This window comes from Pygocentrus nattereri, chromosome 28, assembly GCF_015220715.1.
Source record: "Pygocentrus nattereri isolate fPygNat1 chromosome 28, fPygNat1.pri, whole genome shotgun sequence".
In the NCBI taxonomy this organism is placed as follows: domain Eukaryota; kingdom Metazoa; phylum Chordata; class Actinopteri; order Characiformes; family Serrasalmidae; genus Pygocentrus; species Pygocentrus nattereri.
The window spans coordinates 16680917-16707191 of NC_051238.1; the positions used below are offsets into that span (position 1 = coordinate 16680917).

The 26275-nt window shown below is 40.0% G+C and overlaps 1 protein-coding gene across 1 annotated transcript in view; it reads right to left on the reverse strand.

Annotated features, from left to right (window-relative positions):
* Nucleotides 1-1053: 1053 nt before the first annotated feature.
* Nucleotides 1054-26275, reverse strand: part of agbl4 (ATP/GTP binding protein-like 4) — a 495015-nt gene continuing 469793 nt past the window's right edge. Inside the window, exons 12-13 of the mRNA XM_017693529.2 lie at nucleotides 7202-7298; nucleotides 1054-4095 (exon numbers count right to left, since the gene is read on the reverse strand). Of these exons, the coding sequence (XP_017549018.1) occupies nucleotides 3990-4095; nucleotides 7202-7298 (203 nt within the window). The 3' untranslated portion in view covers nucleotides 1054-3989. The remainder of the gene's footprint in view (nucleotides 4096-7201; nucleotides 7299-26275) is intronic.

Genomic DNA, 26275 nt, shown 5'->3' on the forward strand with positions numbered 1-26275 from the left:
CTACATACATACTACATAGGGCATGAAATTAGGGATTCTGCATCCAAGTAGTCTCCTGGGAGCCCGCTGGGATTTAGTATGTTAGAGTCAGTTTCCTGAACACTGGATTAGGCCGAGGCTTGGATTAAATCATTTCAGTTGTGATTTACCAAATGGAACCTGATTTAAGCCCAAAATGCCCTTAAATGAGTCTAGAACTATAAGAGGCTTGTTAGAAAGTTTTAAAACAACACAGTCCTCTATGGCTAAGCTTAATTTTTGAGGACTCACTTAGACCTGCTGCTGCAAACTGAAACCTGCAGGACATTTCTGAACATTTGGGAGGCCTTACCTGGGGACCCACACATCCCTGTCATATTACTTTGATTGAAATAATGAAAAATAATCATTTATTATTACTGCTGTGTCTGATCCACTCAAACCAGCACAACACACACTAACACACCACCTGACACACACTAACACATGAGAGTTACTGCAGTGCTGACAATGATACACCATCCAAATAAAACCTGCTCTGTGAGGGTCCTGACCACTGAAGAACAGGGTAAAAGGGGGCTAAAAAAGTATGCAGAGAAACAGATGGACTATAGTCTGTAATTGTAGAACTACAAAGTGCACCTATCTGCTGCATCTGCTGTGTTTCATGCTGCTGTTATTTGCACCTTACTATTTATTGTTTATTGTTACTTTTGGGAGTTAACTGCGACCTTGAGCACACTATTTTATTCCACCTCATGTACCACGTGTGACTTATCTATATAGTAAGTGGAGCTGAAAAAAATGGACAATACGCGTAGAAACAAGGTGGCCATAATGTTATGCCTGATCGGTGTATGAACAGACATGACATTCAGAGTCTTTATTAAACTTCAGCAACACTTGACTGTTCTCTCCACTTGACTAATCTCTGCACTGCTGCAGAGCTGCTGCAGCTCCACAGCAGCACTAGATTTCTATGTAAAATAACATAATAATCCTCCTTTGCTGTAAAAATCATTATAACACAGTTCTAACAGTTTTCACAATAAATGGTCTTAAACGCAGTTAACGTAGAATTGCTAATTCACCCTTTAATCCAGAAGATCAGCGCATACTGGACAAGCAGCAACACAGAGAATGAAACGGCAAAGAGACGAACATCAGTCATTTGGAGACAAATGGACTTATTTACATTTATAATCACTCTGGTTTGCTGATATGTTTAATCTGCAGCAACTCGTGAAACTTAAGTCGCTTCTCTCTCTCTTGCTTTTTATTCAAATTCTCCCGTTCCACCTTAAATGGCGTAGCAGGACAATCTGGCGCCTCATGCACCATTTAAGGTGGAACGGGACAACTCAAATGAGAAGAAAGAGGATGAGAAGTGACTTCAACTTCATAAAAAGTCAAACATTGAGAGACATTTTACAAAAACCCGTGGAGAAGTTTCCCGAGATGTGAGAAAAGCGGCTACAGCCAAGCTAAAGGTTAAAGTGAGTCTGAGTTTGCATTTATATTTTTAGCCTGTATATCAGCTCATACTGAGACATACTTACAGCCAAGAAGGTAAAACGGACAGAAAATGTCGTTTCTCCCAAGGTGGTTTAATTTTTGCTGAAAGGACAAAACGGCTCTTATTAACATTTTGGTTGTGACCCTTGAGTTAAGCCTGCTAGTAAGGGGTGATCAGCGCGTGCCTGTCTGCTTGAGCTGAGCGCTGCTCAGCCAGGATTACACAGTCACCACCAGCCCAGTCAATGACTGCTACACAAAAATTGTAGGCGCTACAGCTACTAGCTACTAGCTACTAAAATGTGTAGCTAGCTACGAAAAAGTAGCACGCTGCTTTGGTACTTCCCCATCCCTGGCCACTGGTGCAACAAGGATCCGAATTAAAAGAAGCTTAAGATAACAGCTCCACACACAAAAACATAGGTTTACCCGCTCAGATTTAAGTCCTTGTTCTTTAGACTTGTGCACATTAGACTACAAAGAGCCAGAATGAACCTGCGTGGTTGTGTGTGTAGCCATTTAAGCCTTCTCGGTAAACTAACTCTGGCTTTACTGGTTAACTTCTAGTGGTGCGGCTGCTGGATTAGGCCTGAGGCCACGCCGGGAGGAGCAGCAGTTTCTATCTCCCTCTTGGCTCAGGTGCTCATGCTGCCCTTAACCAAGGATTAAATATATAGTATATACGGAGACAACTAGCACTGGTTTGACATCAGTAGCTCAGACTCATACAAGACCAGTCTAATATTTCTTTGAATAGGGAGAGACCAAAATAGTCCAAACTGAAAGTCAAATTAGTAATTTAAAAACATATTTGAAATCACTGATTAAAATCTGACAAAACCTCATAAACAGTTTGTAGCATTTGGCTCAGTAACACACAAAAACATGTTTATTCGGTTTGTTTTGGCTACTGCACTTGGGCAGATCTCCACAGTGAAGACGGGCTTGTTGAGTGTTACAAGTTTTCCCATTAATATTTCAACCAGTGACCTGTCTCTTCCTTTATGATGATGTATAACCATAATACACAATCCAATAAACACATTTTTGGATGCATAGGGTCTTTAAGAAGCAGCCCTGGAAACCTATATACAAACTAAATTCTTGCAGAGGCTTGTGGAAATAGACGTCATTTATAGTGTTGCATACAACGCAGATCTACCTAGTCTGAAAGTTGTACAGTGTGAATGATTGCTGTACATTATGGTTTAAAGAGCTCTATTTTATAGAATATGGCCAATTCATTCCATTTTATTTTGTGCTATGAAGTGTTTTGAGCTTCAGAAAGGTTTGTGCTTGAAGAACCCTGATGGTGAATTCACAATGCCAAGGAATCGGTGTATAAGAATAGAACATGGCGATGTTGAATAGGGGGGAAAGTATTAACAATTTACAGCTGCATAAGGACAATTAGGCCATGATGTGCCTGGTTTACTGATGCAAGCTAAAGGGAGTAATGGGTCGAGATACAGGTAAAAAAAGATGACAGCCCAGTGGGGAGGTGAGGTGCAAAGCAGCTTTTATGTGCTGGCATGCGAGGTGGGTGTGTGTAAGAATCTGTAGATGGATGTGTTTTCTCATTCGCATTAGCTCTCTCCATCTTCTCGTCTACCATGTAAAATGCGAGTCATTTGTTTATGCTGGTTCTGACTGATTGCCTCACTTATTCCGAATGACTGGCCTGAAAAATACACGCTGCTCTTCACGCCACTCTTGACTGATAGTCTGAGTGATCCTGCTCCAGCCTGCAAGTCTAAGAGAGTGAGAGATGGAAGGAGAGACAGTTTGCCGAATTGTATTTAGGAGATTCAGAAACTGCAGTATATATTTAATGTATGGTATGATAACTTGGTGGATGTCAGCAGACAATGCATTGACAGTCTCCATTCTGAGATAATGCTGCGAGAGTGAGAAATCAAAAGATTGTTTTTGTAACAGAAATTTCAAAACTGCCTTTGAACAAAAGCACTTAGTCATAAATTGCAAATTAAAAAGCGTTGGCTGAAGCCTGAATACAATTCTGAAATACAATAAACCATCACAGTAATCACATTCTCCTTATAAAAACAATCTTAATGCATTCAGACAAGCGAGACAAGTACCAGAGAATAAAGATAAACTCAAAACACAGCACTCTGAAGATAATGCATGCAATCACTTTACAGGAATAAGTGCAATTGAATTAAATGCACCTTCTATGAAGATAAGAGGCAACTCCAAAAGCAAGGCAAAGCACACTGTTGTTGGTGTTTCAAAAAGGCAAGAAAAGGCAAATCAAAACAATCATTATCCTTCAACGCTTGATGCTTTAAAGTAATAAAGTATTTGTGTAGAGACTTAAAGACAATGGCGATATCAGGTGAGTCACCATGGAGTCCAGAGACAGATTGTAAATGATGATAGCCTATTTTATGTCCTTTCTTTAAAGGGTCCATGTCCTGAGTGTCCAGAAGATGCTGCGTGTCTGTACTTGGGAACATGTGTTATATTGTGCTTCAGTAGTCTCTGACTCCTTGGAATCTTCTTTCACTTTTCCCCCCATTTTGATTCCTTCCGTTTCCAGTGTTACTCCCCTGGCGACCAGGAGGTATGCTATCCACGCTGTCAACAGAAACAGAATGATGAGCTTTCAAAGAAAAGCCTTAATGACAATGTTCAAAAAGCAATGCTGTTTTTTAGTTATCATTGAAAGTCAAGTCTAGGTCAAATTAATTGATTTGAGAGAAAAACAAAACTAAATTTGGTGTCTTCTAAATTGTTTGTGTTTTGGAAGCTCCAGTCTGGGAGTTTATTTTGTCTGACAGAGTTTAATAGAGGTTAAAGGGATTGTTTTCCGATTGTGATCGTGATTAAATAAGCATTTTAGATGATCTTAAATGGTCCTTTTAGGGCTGTTGGTTTGTGAATACAAACGTCTACATACAAACACTGGAAAAAAAAACATTTCTCCAGAAAATACATTTACAAACATTATTAAACAGTAATGAACGTCTTTGTCGTATGTTATGTTTTATGAAATTATATTTGTTATTAGAACTGTTTTTGGTTTTTTTTGTTTGTTTTGGAAAGTCCAAATCCAACCTGGCAACACCTGCTACAAAAGAACATATTTTTGGGCCAGATGAGACATTATAAGATACCAAGATTCTTTTCTGTCTAAAGAACTATGTCAGCACAGCAGTGACAACAAATGGGTTGTAACAGAGCATTAAATAACTGAGATTAGAAGTAAGATTAAAAGCTTAAAAGTGCTTAAAAGTTGTGATGTGTATAAATTACAGTTATAGTATTATATGTGGTTTTGGTAACTAGTGCTAACAGCTGAAATTATGGTATGGTTTACATCTAAACTCAGTTCTGAGTGGTAAAAATACAAAGAAAACATTTAAATGTTGTTTAGTCTTTTATGCACACAGCAAATATCAAATATCTACAACTCACTATAAATCTTAGTGCAAATCATGCATCATATTTGGACTTCTCTTATGAGTGTCAATATACAGTTGTATATTAATATTACCAAAAGTATTCACTTGTCTGCCTTCACACGCATATAAAATTGAGTGAGATCCCATTCTTAATCCATAGCGTTTAATATGATGTCAGCTCACCCATTGCAGCTATTATAGCTTCAGCTCTTCTAGGAAGGCTTTCCAAAAGGTTTGGGGTGTGTTTACAGGAATTTTTGACCATTCTTCCAGAAGCGCATTTCTGAGGTCAGACACTGATGTTGGACGAGAAGGCCTGGCTTGCAGTCTCCACTTCAATTTCATCTCAAAGGTGTTTCATCAGATTGGGGTCAGGACAGATGTGCAGGCCAGTCAAGGTCTTCCGCACGAAACTCGCTCATCCATGTCTTTATGGACCTTGCTTTGTGCACTGGTGCGCAGTCATGTTGGAACAGGAACTGTTCCCACAAAGTTGGGAGCATGAAATTGTCCAAAATCTCTTGGTCTGGTGAAGCATTAAGAGTTCCTTTCACTGGAGCTAAGGGCCGAGCCCAACTCCTAAGAAAACAACCCCACACTATAATCCCCCCCTCCTCCAAACTTTACACTTGGCACAATGCAGATAGACAATTACTGTTCTCCTGGCAACCGCCAAACCCAGACTCATCCATCGCATTGCCAGATGGAGAAGCATGATTCGTCACTTCAGAGAACACGGCTCCACTGCTCTAGTCCAGTGGTGGCACTTTACACCACTGCATTCAACGCTTTGCATTGCACTTGGTGATGTAAGGCTTGGATGCAGCTTCTCGGCCTTGGAAACTCATTCCATGAAGCTCTCTACGCTGTTCTTGAGCTAATCTGAAGGCCACATGAAGTTTGGAGGTTTGTAGCGATTATCTCTGCAGAAAGTTGGTGACCTCTGCGCACTGTGCACCTCAGCATCCGCTGACCCCGCCCTGTCATTTTACGTGGCTTACCACCTTCAGATTAGCCCAAGAACAGTGCGTAGAGAGTTTCATAGAATGGGTTTCCATGGCCGAGCAGCTGCATCCAAACCTTACATCACCAAGCGCAATGCAAAGTGTCGAATGCACATCACCACTGGATTCTTGCACAGTGGAGATGTGTTCTCTGGAGTGACGAAACAAGCTTCTCCATCTGGCAATCTGATGGACGCGTCTGGGTTTAGCGGTTGCCAGGAGAACAATACTTGTCTGACTGCACTGTTCTGAATGTAAGGTTTGGTGGAGGGGGGATTATGACGTGGGGTTGTTCTTCAGGAGTTTGGGTCAGCCCCTTAGTTCAAACGAAGGGAACTCTTAACACTTCACCAGATCAAGAGATTTTGGTCAATTTCATGCTCCCAACTTTGTGGGAACAGTTTGGGGATGGCCCCCTTCCTATTCCAACATGACTGTGCACCAGTGCACAAAGCAAGTCCATAAAGACATGGACGAGGGAGGTTGGCGTAGAAGAACTTGCCTGGCCTTCACAGAGTCCTGACCTCAACCCGCCAGAACTTCTTTGGGATGAATTAGAGTCGAGACTTTGAGCCAGGCCTTCTCGTCCAACATCAGTGTCTGACCTCAGAAATGCGCTTCTGGAAGAATGGTCAAAAATTCCCATAAACACACCTTGTGGAAAGCCTTTCAAGAAGAGCTGAAGCTGTTACAGCTGCAAAGGGTGGGCTGACATCATATTAAACCCTATGGATTAAGAATGGGATCTCACTCAATTTCATATGCATGTGAAGGCAGATGAGCAAATACTTTTGGAAATATAGTGTAAGAGCGACCCATTCATTCACAAATGTTTGTAGAAGCAGTCTGCAGGCCTAGGTGCTTGGTTTTATACACTTGTATATATAAATATAGTGTATTAACATATTTTCACTTACAACTGTACTATATCATTGAGAAGATGACTGGTCTACACTATGATTAAAACTATTGTATATTTAGATTTAAATTCTTGTGGTGATATTAGATTGTTTTATTTTTGGATATTTCCAAAATCTGTTTATTCGCTTTTGTCATTTTTATCTCATGACACATGTCCCTGGACCTCCCCAGTGTCCAACCTAAAGTTATGCCCTTGGATGGAAGACTGATATGATGAAGATGATTCTGTGTTGAAGCTTGACCTTTAATGTCAAATACTTAAGAATGTGTTCTAGCTAATGCCAACAGGATTTCTAAGAAAACAATAGAATAACTGTTTTTTCTCTCTAAAAGAATAGGAATGAATGTACATACCTCTTAATATGACTTGATAATTTATTGTCATCAATGAGGTTGTTTAGTTTATAGTAATCCAGGAATGTCCTTGCAACGTTTCTCCCCAGCTTCATGTCTATAGAGAGAAGGTTAAAGAAGCAGGCCTCTGCAGAGCCGTTACCATTACTGTCACTCTCATGTCAGCACAGCTGCCAGAATAACAGTAAACAACAGCCCAACATGTACCACATAATTATTACACTCCTATAATGAGAAAACCAACTCAAACTCAACCCTGAATGAACTTACCATGCTCAGATATTGGCTGTACTGCAAAACATTGTCAGTGCTACGCTGTGGAGAAAATTCTGTTCTTTTCCTGATATTTAAAAGCCTATCTTTGTGTGTTGAAAGACCCCATAAATGGCAAGGCAATATCGCTTCACCTCCCCAGCCCCCGCCACTGTTACAATGCCAAATTCCTCTGAGCCTTTAAATCTCTGCTCTGACGTGCTGCCTTTAATTGAAATATAAATAAATAAATAAATAAAAGCCCAATTTTCAGCTTTCCAGAACCAACACAACCATTTGCAGTAAATAACTGGCCAATACCCAGTAGAGCAATGCAGAAAGTAAATAACCAGGACAGCTCAGCCAGCGTTCAGCTGCTAGTGAGCGTAAATCAGCTGCGTTTCAGTCAAGTCAGCCATGAGAACAAAAAAAAAAAAAGGAAAAATAAAATCAGCATCTCATTGATGCACTTACTCACAGTCAGGGCTTTATTTAAATTCATACAACTGCTCTGCACTGCAGGCCCTGCTCTTTTCCGCCTTCACCACGACCACATTACAGAGCACATCTATTACCCAGAGCACTCCATCATAATGCTGCCGAGCCTTTTACAGTGCTGTCGCATGGATGCCAATCTACTGATGCTGAGAGGCAAACAAAGAAACATTACAACATAAAACAACACACAATTTCCTTCTCTCTGCACTTAAGTGCCATGGTCAATGATATGACAGCATGGTACAGAGTGAAAGATACCTACAATTTACAGATGACACGCATATAGCAATACTTGTATCCTTGCATTTAGTACCTTAGATGTTTGCCTTGGCGGGAAAGACCACTGAAAGATGCACCGACGTCCATTTGTTCTAACAAGTAAAAAGTGTTCTATGCTTTTTATATATTTACTGTGTTTTTAGGGAGCAGTAGATGTGGCTGACCCCATCTGAGAACACCTAGTTTGTGGGGTCAGGTTAGAACCAGGGTTGTTCATTGGAAAAAGTAAGTAAACAACTTCAAAGCGGTTAGGTTTCACCCTTTTGCAGTGCACTGGACAGATGTGGCATGCATTATAAAGTCTTACAAAGGCAAAAGGGAAAGTAAGACAAGTAAAAGAAAAACTCAAATCACGTGTTCAAAACTATATTCCCTACATTGTGGCTTCTGAAAAGCATAATAAATACATGTCAGAAGGACAAAACCAAATCAAAATGTTTGTAAACATACAGGTCAGCAGAACGTGTATCTGGAAGCGTTTTATTCTAAGTAGTGATAAAATATTGGTATAATAGTGAAATATTGTTGTTTCAGGGTCTGTAATACCAAATGTTCCCCAGTCTGTAATTTTTTGACATTTCTAGCTGTCAAAAGCAGGTATATACAAGACCATTTCCAAAAAAGTTGGGACATTGTGCAAAATGCAAATAAAACAGATTGCAGTGATGTGCGAATTATTTAAATCCTACATACATGTACAAAAACAAAATCACACTGTACAAAAACACTGAAACTGGAAAAAAAAAAGGCCCGTTTTGAATTTGATGCCAGCAACATGTTTCATGCTTACCACTGTGGGCATGTTTACCACTGTGTTACATCACCTCTTTACTTAACGACACTATAAGCATTTTGGAACTGAGACAAACTGCTGTAGTTTTGAAAATGAAATGTTTTCCCAGTCTTGCTAGATATGATTTCAGCTGCTCAACAGTTTGGGATCTATTTTGTCATATTTTTCATTTCATAATGCACCAAATGTTTTCAATGGGTGACAAGTCTAGATTGCAGGCAGGTCAGTTTAGCATCCAGACAGTTTCATTATGGAGTCATGCTGCTGAAATACATGCAGAATGTGGTTTGGCATTGTCGTACTGCAATAAGGAAGGCCTTCCCTGAAAAGATGTTGTCTGGATGGCAAACCTGTAAACCAGAACCTGTAAATATCACACAGCATCTAATGCACTAATGCACCCCACACCATCACAGATGCTGGTTTTTGAACTGGGCCCTGGTAACAAGCCAAATAGTCCCTCTCCTCTTTACCCCGGAGGACACATTGTCCATGATTTCCAAAAAGAATTTCAAATTTTGATTTTACACTTTGCCTCAGTTTACCTTACATGTGCTTGTTCCAAGAGAATGCAACAGTGGTTCTGGATCCTATTTACATATGGTTTCTTCTTTGTATGCTAGTGTTTTAACTCAGTGAAGACCTGTGTTTATACACAATGATTTTTTTGGAAGTGTTTCTGAACCCATGCAGTGATTTCCACTACAGAATCATGTTTTTAATGCAGTGCCGCCTGAGGGCCCAAAGATCATGACCATCCAGTATTGTTTTTCAGTCTTGTCCCTTACATCCAGAGATTTCTCCAGATTCTCTGAATCTTTTCACATTATTATGTAATGTAGATGCTGAAAAGCAAAAGTCCTTTGCTTTCTTATTGAGAAACGTTATTCTGGAATTGTTGCACTATTTGATCATACCGTCTTTCACCGAGTGGTGAACCCCTCCTCATCTTTACTTCGGAAAGACTCAGCCTCTCTGAGATCCACTTTTTATATGTAATTTGTTGCCTGTTAACCTAATTAGTTGTGAGATGTTCCACCATGTCTTTTGTTACTCCTGTCCCAACTTTTTAGAAACATGTTGTTGGCATGAAATTCCAACTGAGTTAATATTTCTCAAAAAAGAAAAAACAATAACATTTCTTAGTTTTTAGTTTTTTTTTTCTTAGGGTTTAAATGATTTGCGCATGATTGCATTCTGTTTTTATTTAGACTTTGCAGTCCCAGCTTTTTTGGAAATGGGATTGTAGTTGCTATAAGTAGTATTGAACCCAGAGAGAGAAAGCGAATATTAGCTTGGTGCTAATATAACCCATAGTAACACTAACACACTAATAGAAATTTGCATTATCTCAGTGGTGGTAGTTTGACTTACACCACATTATGAAATGTTAAATGTGTTTGGTCATTCTACCACTGCAATGGCAAATGAGGTACAAATGTTTATCTGGAATTGAAGAGTAAAATGTGGTATGTTATATGGAACAACATTAGTAAAACTGTACCATTGACAAAACTGTGAACTTTTCTAAAATATATTCATGGTCAGTATAGTTTAAAATTCACACTGTGTGTGGAAATATTGCATTCATGTTCATTTGTTTCAATTATGAAATCACGTAATGATTCATTGACAATCTTTTTGCAACACATGAACTTGTCGGTATTTCAACAGCACTTATCAGAAGTGTTTATGTAATAGACCTCTTAGAGTTCACTTCCTTTGAGATACTAATACAAGAAGTCATTCAAAAAGGCCTTTGATTTGTTTTAATCAATTACGCTTCGTGTGTCTGTCACAACACTGAAAAAACCCAAGGCCAAGAATTATTTCAGAATAAAATAATTTGTAATTTAAGAAAATTAACATACAACAGAAAATAATTTAATGTGAACTTTTTTGTCATTTTAACTGAAAAACTAGCATCATGTTGTTGTTTCACATAAAAATAATACTTCAGCATCTGTGAAGTGTTATGATATGATGTTTATCATGTACAACAATGATTAAAATCACAAAAAATTCAATTTAGAACTACAACAATACATTCTTGGGCACAAACTTTCTATGGTTTATTCTTATTATTTATTCTTATTTGTGCTCATTTTTATGGATTCATGGTTGTTGGACACTGCACCCACACTTCAATTACTTTTTGCTGTTATCTAGCAGTCACTGTATAATGTATTTAAAGTAATAAGTAAATAATAAATGCAGGCCATTTAAGGACTTTTAGGGCCTGATAAGCTACAAACCCAATTTAAAAAAGTTTGGACAATATGTAAAATGCCAATAAAACCAGAAAACAGTGATTCATATTTCTACTTTGATCTGTATTGGGGAAAAAAAGTAGAAAGACAAGACATATGCTTATTTTGAAACTGATGCCACAAATGTTGCAACTGGGGCAATTTAATACTAGGAACAGCAATCATGCTTGGATATGAAAGGAGCATCCAGGAGAGGCCACGTCCTTACTGAGGAAGGATGGGTCGAGATTTGCCACTTTGCCACTTTGCCACAAATGCACCAGAAAAAAATCCCTCAGGGATCATTTGCAAAGATTTGAGGTACTTTACCATCCACAGTCACAGCCACAACATCAAAAGATTCAAGCATCGTCTGAATGATGTACAGTGAAAATGTGTGTTGTGGTCAACCTTTCAGATTGTTTATGGAAATGACTGATGTTGTGTTCTCTAGGACAAAGTAGAAAAAGACCATCCAGACTGTTACCACTGTTCAAAGCTCAAATTCAAAAGTTTAACTTCAAAAGCCAGGGTCTGTCTTGGGATGAGGGAGGTATTCAGGGGTGACTTGTATGTCTGTGAGGGCATCATTAATGCTGAACATGTTTGGGAGCAACAGATATCTTTTTTCAGGAATGTCCATGGAATGTCCAGGAATTTCAATATGACAATTCTAAGCCACATTCTGCATGTGTGACAACAGCAAAGGCAGAGAGGCCAGGTGCTAGACTGGCCTTTCTGCAGTCCAGAACGGTCTCCCACTGAACAATTATGCAAAACAACAATGAATCTTGCACAGCTGAAAATTAAGAGAACAATGGCAAAACATATGCTTTCAAAACTGGATTAGCTGGTGTATGTACTGTTAAAAATAAAGGTTCTGTGCAGGTAGTGTTTATTCATCAAGGTACAAACAATGTAAATATACTTCTAAGGTACAACAGTGGTTTTAAGGTCCTATCGTGTACCTTTTTTTTTGCCTGTGGAAAAGTACATATTTCTATTTTTACATAACCTAATATTTTAATACAGTACAATAAAATAAAAAGCCTGGAGACAAATTTGGCATGAATCAACAAAATTAAAAAAAAAGGTCCATCAAATAAAACATAAAATACTGTTTATTTATTCTTTTGTTTGTTTTTAAACAATATAGGTCAAACAGAATTTACTAATCAGAGCTTCATGTAATCCCAACTTTTTTGGAATTTGTACTTCACATATAAGGATGGTAAGAAACTAAGAATACCATTCTGTATAGGGTTTTAATACTGCACTCTGCTGTGAATGGACTGAGATGACAAATTGAGACAGAGATATAATCTTTCACCTTTGGATGTCAGTAGTCCAGATACAACATGTCAGACTGTCAAAGTTGTGTGATTGAAACAAGACCTCTGGGAGGAAAACAAGTTAAAAAGTGATTTGGCCATTTTTTATTTTTTATTTTCCAATTTCTTGCGTGAGTCAAAAATTACCCAGGCCACATAAATCCAAAGTCTATGGCTTGAATCCTATTATACAAAGCTGTTAACTCAAAAACAATCCATTCTAGCCAGCATGTCTGGGTCCATCATGAATTTGTGTCATGTAATGTACATGCACACACACACATGCACACACACACACACGCATACATCTACACACACACACACACACACACACACACACATGCATACATGAACATACGTGCACACCCACACACATACACTCAGCACTGCAGAATATGACAGTGCAGATTAAATGACATTTCTATCCATGCTCCTCTCTGATTTACTATGACACCACTGTGTTATTCATTTCTGCCTCCATTTCCAAATATAATATGACGATTTTTCAGCTAAATAAAGAGAGACAAGGTTGCTCATCCTATTGGGCACAACATGACCTTGATTAGAAGAGAGGGCATGGCGTCTGCCTTTGATCTACACTATTCTGGCTCTGAAAGCCAGCAGCTTCCTCATCTTCTCCTCCTGCTCTCTGTAGCCAAGCCAGGCATTGCAGAGTGTGGAGTCATCGCGGGTTCCATCCTTCACCCAGCGGGCTGATGGGAACTCTCTCCATGACTCCAGCGCCTGTCTTCACACCCCATCTGGCTGGGGCTGCAACCTCTGCAGCCCTCCAAAAACAACAAGCGCTATTTTTGGACGTCGAGAGGAGAGCGGGGCAAGGTTTACTTTTTGAAGGCAACATGACATCGCATGCCAGGACACTGTTTTCGAATTACAGTCTCGGATCATATCTGATTGGTTTCTATAGGCGGTGAAAGAAGATTAAAGCAGACTTGTTTGATTTTTCTTGGTCACAAGGCCACTTTTGAACAGGCAATGCCTTTAGTGTTATGAGATCTGGCAGCAGATTCAAATGACTTCGCCAAAAAGCCTCTCAAAATCACTCACATCCTTGACATTTTTTCGCTGTGACCTCAGAAAAAGTTTGTATTTCCCCTTGATCAACAGAAACTCCATCAGCGTTTGTGTGTGTGCGTGGCTCTGGGCGACGACAGAAATAGCCCGAAAGCCTGCCGCGTGCAGATGGCCTCTCAGCTTGTGATGTCACATCATGCACATCCATACCAGGAAGTGGGTGATGGACGGCCCAATGAGGAAGAAGAGAAGACTTCATTGGCATCGCAGCTGCAAGCGGGACTCTCCTGAGCTCTGATTGGCTGCTGGCCATGCGCCAACAGCAACCGTGGCTACTGGAACGGGCCGGTAAGCGGCGGGGAACGGGGTGGTGGTGCCAGAACACAGCAATGCACGCGCACTGCAGAAGGGACGGAAGTTTCCAAAACATTCAGCTTTCCTCCACAGGACATCGAGGTGAGAGGCGTTGCATAATCACAAGGCAGAAGGTTAGGCATCCCGGACCTGGAGCGAAAAAGCACGCAGCAGTGTTGGGCCACGTGCGTCATCCTGTAGCCCTGAGATTCACCTTTAACAGACAGGCCCGAGAAGGGCAAAGAGCTTGTTTGTGATGGGCTGGGAGGAGGAGAGATATGATTGATGACAAGAGCTAGCATGTGTTTATAACAAAAGGATAAAGATCAGCATTGTGAGCGTGCTCCTTTCACAGCACTTATCAGGAGAAATACACAAAGGGGACATGATCTTTATTCATACTCTTCTATACTGTCATTTAAGTACCTCCAAGGCTCTGTTAACCTTTATACGTCCCCCACGGTGTATCTGCTTTGAGTCCCGGCCTCTTTTCACATTTTGTTTAATTAATTCTATTTCAAAAACATTTAATCAATTATTACTCATTGGAGCAGGAAAATCCTAGCTGAATGTCGGCCTACATTAAAAAAAATTGCTTGAATTAACTTGATTCAAACATCTATGTTGGTTCCACATAAATGAAATATATAACATAGAAAACAATCACTGTCATTCATTTTACTCATTTTGGCAAGAAACGCGTATTTTATTTATAAATCTAGAAGGCAGCATATGTTGCTCCAAAATGTGTTCAGCATTAAGGGTGCTTTCAAAGATGTGTAAGTTTCCCACTAATACACCCTCATGCCATGACAGACCCTGGCTTTGGAACTTTATGCTAATAACAATCTGGATGGTCCTTTACTTCAGTGGCCTGGAGAACACAATATTCATTATTTCCATAAACATTGTAAATGCTGACTCACCAGAATGCACATTTTCACTATGCATCAATCCATTTCAGATGAGCTCGAGCCCAGAGAAGTCGGCAGCATTACGGGATGATGGAGTTTAGTTTGATGGCAATACAGTTACATCTAAGTATAGCAACCTAGCAACCTGGTACAACCTAGCAACCTGGTAGTTACATCTAAGTATAGCAACCTAGCAACCTGGTATTTAAGTCAGCATTTAGAAGATGCATTTACTAGTTCAAATGGCCTGTGGTATATTAATGTACTTTTTTGTTCCATGTCAGCTTACTACATTCTTTTCTTTGGATAAGATCTTCCTCTCCAGCCTAAGTACAGCATGTCTAGACAAGTAAAAACATTTTAGTTCAAGGTTAGGCATATGTTCTCTGCGCATGTGCAAACTTCTGTGCATGCAAGTTTAAGCTCAATAAATCAAGTTCTGACAGCTTCAACTACATTCGTTACACCGGTAACTGTCATGACAGATGTTATGATATTTGATGTCCTAATAGCTATCATAATTACATTTTACAAAAATTAGATTGTGACATCAAATTTTATGGCATCAGGGTTGACAATTATTGGTAAGGTAATATAGGTATAAATAAGGTATAAAAATCTTTTATGACAAGTTGTAACAGCATATGGCATCTGCTATGACATGCTTATAATATTGTTTATTTACAAAATATACTCTCTTTTACATACAAACAAATCTGTCATGATGTTTATTGCACAGCTATATCAATGTTATGCAGCAGGTCTAAGTTTTGTTCCCTCAATACGAGACTGTATACACAACGCTAACTTTTATCAAAGTTAGATCATCATAAACGTCAGATAAACAATCTGGCAAACATTTATTTACAAGATAGGTCTTCTATGTACAAACACAAATCTGCCATGACATATTTATGGCATGGCCATGTCACTGTTACGTATCGGGTCAAATTAAGAGTTCCGGCAAAAAATATTGTTTACAACTACGTTTCAACTTGTTTCTGACATTTTTTTTTATTTTAACAAATCAAATGGAAGAGAGACATGTAGACTCAAACCCATTGATGCACACCGCAAATCAATTGAAAATGTAATGGATTCTATAAATATGAAATGTAAACAGAATGTATAGCAAAATATCAATAATAACTATATTGGACTTCCAGGGCTTGTGGCAGTGGCTATACTATATTTTGAAAACAGAACAACATCACAATGCAATATGCTTTGTTATGGTTTATTACATAATATCTGCCTGGAAAAATGAATCTGCTACACTAATGATCATATCTTACAGCTAAGAATTTCCAGGTGCTGACTTCAGTTTAAGTAAATGGTCCTTACAATGATGAAGGACAGATGCATGTAGAACAGAAGAGTCCCTCGTGTCTCTAGTGCATTTGTTGTCTTTAATATTGTGTACACACTCTGGCTGGATCGATCTGCCGTCTTTTGCTGCAACTCAAGGACAAGGCTCCACGGGGCCGATGAGACAAGAAGGAGACGGACGTTTCCTCCGCTTGGCAAATGAGTTGTTTACTGGGTTGTTTATCTGTACGCGGGCCCCCATACAGACAGACAGACAATGATGCCCCAATGACAAGGAACAAGACACCATGGTCTGGAGCCGGCCGCTGGCTAACAAGCAGACAAATTAGGGCCATCAGCGGCATCAATACAGAGGAGTGACAGGCCTGTCACCAGGGTGTCACAAAGAGCCAATTAGCAATGCTAATTAAAACAGTAAACAGGAGAACACAAAGGGGGCCAACGTCCTCCCCCTGCAGCTTTAAACTCGCAGCCTGGCGTGCCTCCCTTCTGCGGGACAAAGGAGGGAGACGAAGGATCGAGCTCTCCAATACTGGAGGACGTTGGTTTTCACCTGTGTAGCTGCGCCTGGTATATTTCATTAGCTAAATTTTCTCTGTTCAAGTAATCATCTCATTTTCACTGACATATCGACCAAAGCTCACATGACAAAACAAGAACACAAACATATGCATGAACGTCTGTTTCTGCCCCTCTACACTAGCTTTCTCAGGTTATGAATCACTTGTCATATTAATAACTTACATAATGTAGATTTAAACAACTGAAACTAAACGCCCAATCGAGCCTTTTCGTAAATTGGGAATCAATAAATCATAAAATCATAAAAATACCCAGTAATATTTATATATTTTTTGTCTTATCTGACTTGAGATTTGATCATCACTTTTGAAATATGAGGCAATCTGGGGTATTCAGTTCATTTTAATTCTTTCTGTATATCTTTCTCAATGATTTGGGAAAAATGTTTAGACTTCTTTGTGTTTTGTTATTTAATATATTCTAGTGCATAAATTCACTACAAATTTATACACATAATGTCTTTTGAGTTTGTATTCATACATATTAGCAAAAAGTGTGTATTCATAAGCATAAAAAACAGTAAAAACAGTATTCAAACACTACAATTTAATAACATTAGTACTTTGTTGCAAAGCTGCTGTTGGCAATAACAGCTTCAAGACGTATATGGTAAGAAGGAATTTCTATTTTTCGGGTTCAAATTACAGTTAGGAGGGTCCCTCTGAAATCAAGAGATTGGCTAGGCAATCAAGCCATTCACTTTCTTTGTAAGTGTCATGCTTGGCTCCTCCCACTCTCATGTGCTTATGTTGTGTTTTCTTCCCAGTAGTCCATGTGCTTCTTTGTTTTGGTTTTCACAATCCTGCCCCCTTGTTTCATGACTCCGCCCCTGATTGTTTCCACCTGTTTCCCACCTGTCCCTCGTTATCCTGGTTTGTATTTAAACCCTGTTTTTGCCCCTTGTGTTTGCTGGTCTTTGTTGGATATATATATTGGATGTGTTGTTTGATGTTTGTTTGTTGGCTGTATGTATATCTCTGGTTGTTTGATTCTTGTTTGTTTGTCATGTCTGCCCCCTGATCAATCCGTGTTGGTTCAATGACCCTGGAATGTTTGGACTACGACCCTGAATTTACCCTCAATAAAAGCCGCTTATCTCAGCGTATGCGTCCGCCTCCTCGCTCCCCTGCGTTACATTAAGAAGGCAGCCTTGAGTGATTTTGGTTGTATGTTTACAGTTGTTGTTGAAATGTCTATCTTCTCTCCAGATTTATGTCCCAGCACATTGTGTCATTCACACTTCCTTCAATGGCATGTAATGCCAATACTGTCTACAGAAAGGATTCCCCATGTCATGATGCTCCCACCCCCATACTTCACTGTGCATATCTTAGGATCTTAGGATTCTTAGGATCATGCACACAAACTTTCTTTCTTTGAAGGACAGTTACTGCCAAAAAGTTCTATTTATTTTAGGTTTGTTGCACTGATCCAAAAGAGTTTTGTCGGAACCCCTGGGTGCAAATTTTAAAAGTGCATCTCTGGTGTTTTTTTTTTTGTTTGTTTTTACCAGAGGTTTTGAGAGGAGTGTGGGAACAGAGATGATTGCAGTGTACTTTATTGCTTACTGCACTCTGTGTGACTGTTTAGGTTGTCCTGCAACTCTTTTCAAGTTACTTCTGGCTTCTCATGTTCCTTATCATTGATCTTTAATGTCCCTATTAAAAAATTACAAAGCCAAAAGACATTATGTGTAAATGTGAAATTTATAGATTAGAAGTATATTAACAAACAAAATTGTCTGAATACTACAGGGAGATTCACTCGAAAGAGCCCATGAATATTCTGTATTAACTCTCGTTAGGACAAAGCAGCCTGAATGAGACAATGTGCAAGAATATGGAGCTTCGAACAACATTTTGCCTCCGTTTGCAACTTCCGGGTACATGCCCCTGTACCCCTTCATGTGGGGTAATGGGACAACAGAATATTCTGGGCCTCTTTCGAGTGAATCTCCCTGTAGTTTCCACCTACTGTACAAATTTGTTCACAATTCTGGACGCACCCAAAATATCTTCAATTTTGTTATAGTTATTAAGTTACAGTATCATTTATGCTTTTATCTGAAACGAAACTTCACTGATTCCAGACATTTCAATGGTAATTCCAAACTTCTGAATTGTAGTGAATTCCTAAAATGGCACACACACACACATTATTATTATTTTAGCCATGGGAGAGAGGCCTTTTGTGGTGTTAATAGGGAGGAGATGGCCATGGGGCTGCAGAGGTTGCATAAGTGGCTGAGATGAGCGCTGTGGCATGAAGCATCCGCTTTGAGAGTGCAGCGCAGTTGGCTACAGGCTGCAGCACGTGGTACCTACACAATCATGTCCATTTCATGCCATAAAGCTCTCAAAGAGCAGAACACTGCCGTATCTGATGACCCCTCCACACAATCGGCTGCAGAGCCAGAGGCAGAGAGAGTGAAAGAGAAATGAAGAGGAGAGAGAAACCCATCAGTTCTTTTATGGACCATAAAAGGCCATTAGAAGTTCCAGAAGTTAACTCCTGTCAGACAATGCACTTTGTACCAAACGATTTTGACATGGTACCAACCACAAATGGAGCATTTCATCTTGAAAATGCAGACGGTGCACAATTGCATGAAGAGCATCAAATGTGTCACGCCTGATGAGATGATTTACACATCAGATGATTTATACATCAGATGATTGAGCGAGCATGGGCCTTCTGATCTGGCCATATTAACTTGTTGTCAAACTTGGAATGGCAAGGTTTCTGCATCCTGTTTTCAAAGGCCATGTTTTGCCAGGCTTGGGCGATCTTTAGTACGTGCCAGTCAGGTGCTGTTGTCAGACTGATCCTTTAGCCTGCAGATAGCTGTCAGCGCATGGAGCGTCCAGGCTGTCTGCTCCTAAAGCTGTGATTGATGTTGAAGCCAGCAGGAACCACCAATCTGTCTGCTTCCACATTGTGCTCGTCCTGTATCAATTTCTAAGTACGGCCCATCCTCGGGACAGCAGCGCAACACTCAAGCAAGGCGATTCCACAGCCAGCCATCTGACGTGGCCGGCCGGTGCTTGATTGAGCGGGACTTTTATAGCTGAGGCCCAGGGATAACAGCTCTCTCAGTAGCCGTCTGCAGCCTAAAGGACAGCAGAAAATGGCTCGGCCGGCGCAGTGCCGAGCGCCTGCTCCCTCCATTCTGACAGGGGGAGGGAGAGAACTTGTTAACTTGTCAGAGTATAAAGGGCAACACAGCCCATTCTCTAAATGGACTTTCCTAGAAAACATTCCAGGTAATGTGAGCTTAACTCAAAACCCAGAATGTAAACCTAATTCATAACTCCAATCATAATCCTATCCACACATAAAAGGAATATCTTGGAATATCAAAAATTGACATATTTTCCTACCTACATAGATATACACTTTTTTACAAAAAGGTGCCAGAGGGGGTTCTATGTACAATGCCACAAAAGAACCATAGTTGCTTCTGTAAAGAACCTTCTAGTGGATGGCTCTTTGGAGAATCATTTTTGTAATAGAGATGTGTGAGTGTGAAGAACTTTTTGAAAGCTTAAAGAATCTCCACTTAACATTAAGGTTCTAGAAAGAAGCCCTGTCACTACACAACCTATATATTATTTTAGATTTACTTTATATTAAGTGTATACTAAGAATTAAGATTCTTCACTCTCATAAATGTGATGTTCAACTCTAATTCTTTAGGGAACCAACATGGTTCTTCTGTGGCAAAACACACTTTTCTTCTTTACTTTAGAAATGGAGCTATGAGGCCAATATAGCTAACAAACCCTAGAACTCAATAATTGACTATATCTGTAACAACAATACAGTGACCCAATTTGAACAGTTTATGTATTTTTACAAAAACTGAGTTGTTGGCTACAATTTCTAATTAGAACATTCTGTAAAGCTTGTCCAACCTTGCAACAGCTGCTTATAATGAATGCAATTGCAGGCAGATCATGAATCAATTCTGAACAATCTGCCTCTGGAAAAAAAACATTACATGAAAACTTAGGACCTTAACAAGTAACCAGATATGACCTTGAAAGCAAAACATAGACAGTTGTTGTTGTTTTGAGGGGAGTTAACTTTGCACGAAGACGAGAGAAGGTATTAGAAAGTCAGTGAGGAAACTCTCTCAATCAAAGTGCCCAGCTGAGTTTTGAACAAGCTCCCAGATTCTCTCAGCGATCACCTGTCTCCCAAGCACTAATGATGGTCTGCCATTGCAGTCTGTCGCCCACTTTTTCAAAACAAGTTTCAGGACAGCCTCACTTGGAAAACACGATGATTTGAAGCTTCCAAGGTATTGTCTGTGACCAATTAAGCTGTTGTTTGGTGGGAGGCATGTAGAATATGACAGTAAATTGTGCCCATTCCAGACGTCGAGAGCTTTCGGAACAACAGTCAGATCTCAAGGAAAGAATGTGCCATTAAATTGATCTTTATAATTATGGCCGTGGCTGCCCCAAAGCTTCCATTAATCAGGGCTCATCACTCCAAAAGGTCATTCCAATCGTCCTGTCTCTGTTCTCTACTGTCAAGTCGGAGGTCCAGGAGGAGGCATAAGTACCGTATCAGCGGTTAGAGAAGCCGCACATCCGCCACGGGCATTAGTCAGCCCAAGATACACGAGGGACACTTCGACAAGCATAAAAATCTGATTCGGAATAAAGGGGAGCAACGTGAGCACGCACTGCACATTTCCTCCGTTTTGGGAGAAATTACAGGTGAGATAAATCATTAAAGGTGGTGAAATATTTCCTCCTGTTCTGCTTCTCCACATTCTCAGCATGTTCCCTCCCTGTAATGAGACAGGACTGCGGGACTGGGAGAGTGAGAGAAAATGGGGGGAAATGTGTGCAATTGAACCAGTTCAGCCAGAGAGATCTGCCAGCGTCTTTTGGTAGTAAACTGTAATAAAATACCCCATTAAAGGCTGAGGTAAGATTTTCCATTCAGGTGGATGCACCGTTTTCATTGACTGATGGAATGCGTGTTTGTATGTGCGCATGATTGCGTGTGCGCGGTTACGTGGTGAGGTTAGAAGAGGTGAATTCATTCCGGTGCAGGTAATTACATTGGTGTCACTGTTACCCCCCACACCACCCCCCACCCCCCATGTTTTTCCAAAGTGGAGTCCCGCTCGTAAAAGGTCTTTGTTGATGATTTGCACGCTCCATAGACCTGCCCGCCGGCCCATAAAAAACGACATGTCAGATTCTGCTGACCTCGATGACCCCAATCTTTGCACTACATGCCGTGCCAACTGCCCTCTGTCTACTTGGGCCTGAACCACAACCCATCTGACACACACACATACCTCTCCAACCCAACACTGTCTGGGTTCCCTGTGTCATTGGTTCCGCTTCTGTCTGACCTTCAGCAGGAGGTACCCCTTACTCTACACCTGCACTACAGTGTAATCACTTTTAAAAAGATGTGTCATTTAATGACATGCTGCAGCTAACCCATCTTCCACTGTATGTGTTCATGTTTGTGAGTACGCAGTGCTGTAGAGCAGTCATTTAATACTGGATATTGAAACTGTGTACTACATCTGTATTACCGAAGAAAATACAGCTGCAGCTACAGCCACACAAGATACTCTTCAAGTACATTAAAATTAGTAGAACCAATCCAGTGTAAGCAAAGAAATGACAAGGGATAGGAAGAAACAAAATACTAGTATTGGAAATGTGTTCAAAATAGAGAATTTAATCTATTAAGGCAGAGACAAAAATGGCTATTTTCACCATTCATGTGAACTAAATGTGAAAGATTGGGAAAAATGGATTAGGTGCACATCCTGACGATGTACAGGCAGCAAAACAGTGATTTTACCAGATCAACCAAACATCATACAAACCATTGTATATTTTTTGCACACAGTCTTACACACCCAACAGCACTACTTCTTCAAAGTATTCTGCCCACAGAGATGCGAGAAGATGTGTTGAGTTGGGACTGCTGAACCTTTAGCAGCATAAAAGGGACACATATTGTGACATCATGCTAAATACTGTGTTTTTTGTTTGTTTGTTCTTTTCCATGTAAATTATTATGATAATATGAAACAGAATGTTTCTTAACATGCTAGATTCAGGTTTGAGACAACAATATAGACAGCAGAGACATGCACTGCTGTCACTTCTTGCTGGACAAACTTCATGCAAATGAGCTTAGTGTGTACCAGTCAGTTGATCTGAGGCCTGGAAACCATTTGTTTCTCGCTACATTTTCATCTCTAGCATTAGATTATTACAATGGTTGACAGAATGGATGAGACTGGGCGATAACTACATTGGCTGTTCTTAAAACTATGGTGGGTTGAGTGTCCAAAATTGCCAACAGTTGGCAAGGAAAGCAATATATAAATAAAAAAAATAAAAACAAAAACTAAACCCTACAAAAAGCACATGGGTCTTTGCTGTGCTCAAAATATTTTAAAGTTCATTTCTTTTGATATTTTTATCCCCCGTACTTCTTCCGTCCCGTTCTGTTCAACTCTGGATATGGCTGCTAATTACTTAAGTGCTACAATAAAACTTGTTTATCATAGTTGAGACACTTTCCAAACTGGTAAACTGATCTGAATCTGATCTCAACCAAAGAGACTCAAGCATCTTAGCACACAAGTCAACTGCTTCTTTTCTACTGACATTATGAGCATGTATATATCACAAAAAGCACATAAGCCATCCTCTCACACAGATGCCTCAGGCCACCACAGCTTTTTTCAACAGGAAACAAAGTCCGGATCAGTTTCAAGGAGAAGGACTTCACAGGTAAGTTATGACTCTTTCCAGCTCTCAGTAAATTGCCTCTTTTTTATATTTCACTGGCATCCTCTCTCCGTCACTAAGGGAAAATAATCTACAGTGCTGTGGAGTAATTCTACATGGATGGGTTTCTTATTACTGAATGCTGGCCAACTAGGCCTTGGAGTTGACAGTTCAGTGGAGCAGTGGACAGGCGACAGGGAACAGAGAGAGAAAGGGGGAAAGTTACAGTGTCAGTCAGAGGCTTTACTGCCCCTTCTGATCCGAACAGTACATAAATAAAGAAAGAACTATGAGAGTGGCTGGAAAATGAGAGACTGCTGGCAGCAAGGTGTGTAACAGAGTGATACAGGGCGAAAGACATCTGGAAAGAGAGAGCGAGTAAGAAGGAATGGGACAAAGAGACATACACACAAACACATGCATGTACAACGCAGCCTTATTCCGGCACTAGAGGGCACTTAGGCTACACACATCGTTCACAGCTTTACACTAAGCAGCCTTTTAGTCTGAACTCCACTTCTCTTTATATAACATCTCTCACCCTGCAATGCAACTACACTATAGATCTGCACACTCCGTAACAGCCTCAATATCCCAAAAGGTTCGGTTCACCGCTGCTGGAAATAGTCTAATCTTATAAATGGGTTCTATTTCTATGGGCATTGAAAGGTCATGAACAAAAGAACATTTTAACAGTGTCTAGTCATTACACGTGGTCTACATGTGACAGGATGACCCTGCTATCTTTCAAATTAGCCCTTGTTCTTCAGAGTGTCAATGTCAGGATGGGTGGTCATGTCCGTTTCATATATCATGCCATAGGTATTATATATCTCCAAAATGGAAACTTTGTAGAAGAAGTTCAAGCCTCAGCCACTGAAAATAACATTAGATTTTTCAGTATTTATCGTATCCACCCTTTTTCTTAATTATAGCATCAGTTTATCTTGTTGCATCCATTTGTTTTTAGTTTTTTCTGCTGGGATATTTTTTTCACATCTCCAAAGTTCCATCTAAGAAGTTGGCTGCATTTTCTGCTCCTCAAAATCCAAGAAGTATCGAACACATTAAATAATGATGAGGACAGGGCTCAGGGATGCTCAGTCCACTGCTCAGCAGCTTCTTTGCCCAATTTGCAAATGTTCTTATTTTTTGTCTATTTCATTTTCTCAGTAACGACTTCTTGACAGCTACACATCTTTTCAGACCCATGGTGTTGAGTCTTCTCACAATGGAAGGATGGACAGAAACACCTGTGGATTTTTTCAGTAAGAATGGAGCTTGTTTTTCTCCTCTCTCTCAAAGATGTACTGTTTATCTGATGGTGACCGTTTTGGTGGTCTACCAGATCTTGCATTTGTTAGAAGTCACATTTTTCATCTTTTAATAACTTTTTTGTGGATAATCCTTTTTCTAATCTCCTCAGGAACATCTGAAATGTGCTTGTAATTATTGGCCGGTTTGAATGAAAATGACATAAATGATAAAGGGCGGTCTCTGACTTTTGCAAAGTGCTGTATGTTTATATTTTATTCCAAGTAATTTTGGACCATTTACATAGATCCATTAAATATAATATATAAATATACATCTACTCTCAACTTAACCTCAGTAACCAAATGGTTTTGGCCAAAAATTCATCTTTGTAGCTTTTGTAAATACACTTTACAAAAGCAGGGTCATATTCTTGTCCTGACACTGTAGTTTAGCCCCAGGTTTCCTTCAAATAAGGACATTTTTATATTGAAAATATACAAACACACATAAACACACACACTAGCACAAACACATTATGTTCCCATATTAAAGAAACCTGTCTTAAAGTGTCAGTATGCTCCAGTTGCCTAGCTAACCACACATGACTTGCTCCCAGACAAAGCTAGTGAAGCCCCCTTGCCCAATAATGACCCCCAAATAATTAAGAAATCAACCAGAGTGCCGCTGCTGCTAACAGATGAGCCGGGCGCTATGGATAGTGTGCAGCATAAATGCAGGGGCTGGGACAGAAACTTCAATAGAGTGACATTATCACCCCGGCCTTCATTATTAAGCTCCAGAGCCATGTGTTATGTTGCCTAGCACACATACACCAGAGAGATCATTTCAGACAGCAGGACAGACACACGGCCATCGGCTTTTGTCTACAAAGCTTCCTTTCACGTTGATTCTGGGAAATCGGGTCTTTTTTCACCCATATGATCCTCAAGAGGGCAAAAATTCAATGCGCTTGAAGTACTTGATCGCTACATTTAGAACAGGCCTCTCGGATAGAGATCAGTTTTGGTCTGCAGCAGACACCGGGAGTTAACGGATACAGCAGGGACACAGATACTGACCTGTCTGCACACCCGTGTTCATTTTTTGACTTGAGTAATTCTAAAAAAAGACTGCCGTAAGTGCAGTGAAATGAAATAGGAGCTTTCCTAAAGTTGGGCCAAAATTGACTCAAGTTCTCACCTTAAAGTAAATGTACTTGATCCGTCAACACATGTTTGGCATCTGAAGCTTGCTTCTTTAGGGAATGGGAGTTCCCAGGCTTATGTAGCTAACAAGTAACGGAAGCTCACGGCCAGCAGGTTAATATCATGCAAACTATATGCTTAAAGCTGCTTTCACACTGAATGCAGAAAACTCACAGCTGCTCTTTTATACACTTAAAAAACTGCATCTTAAATT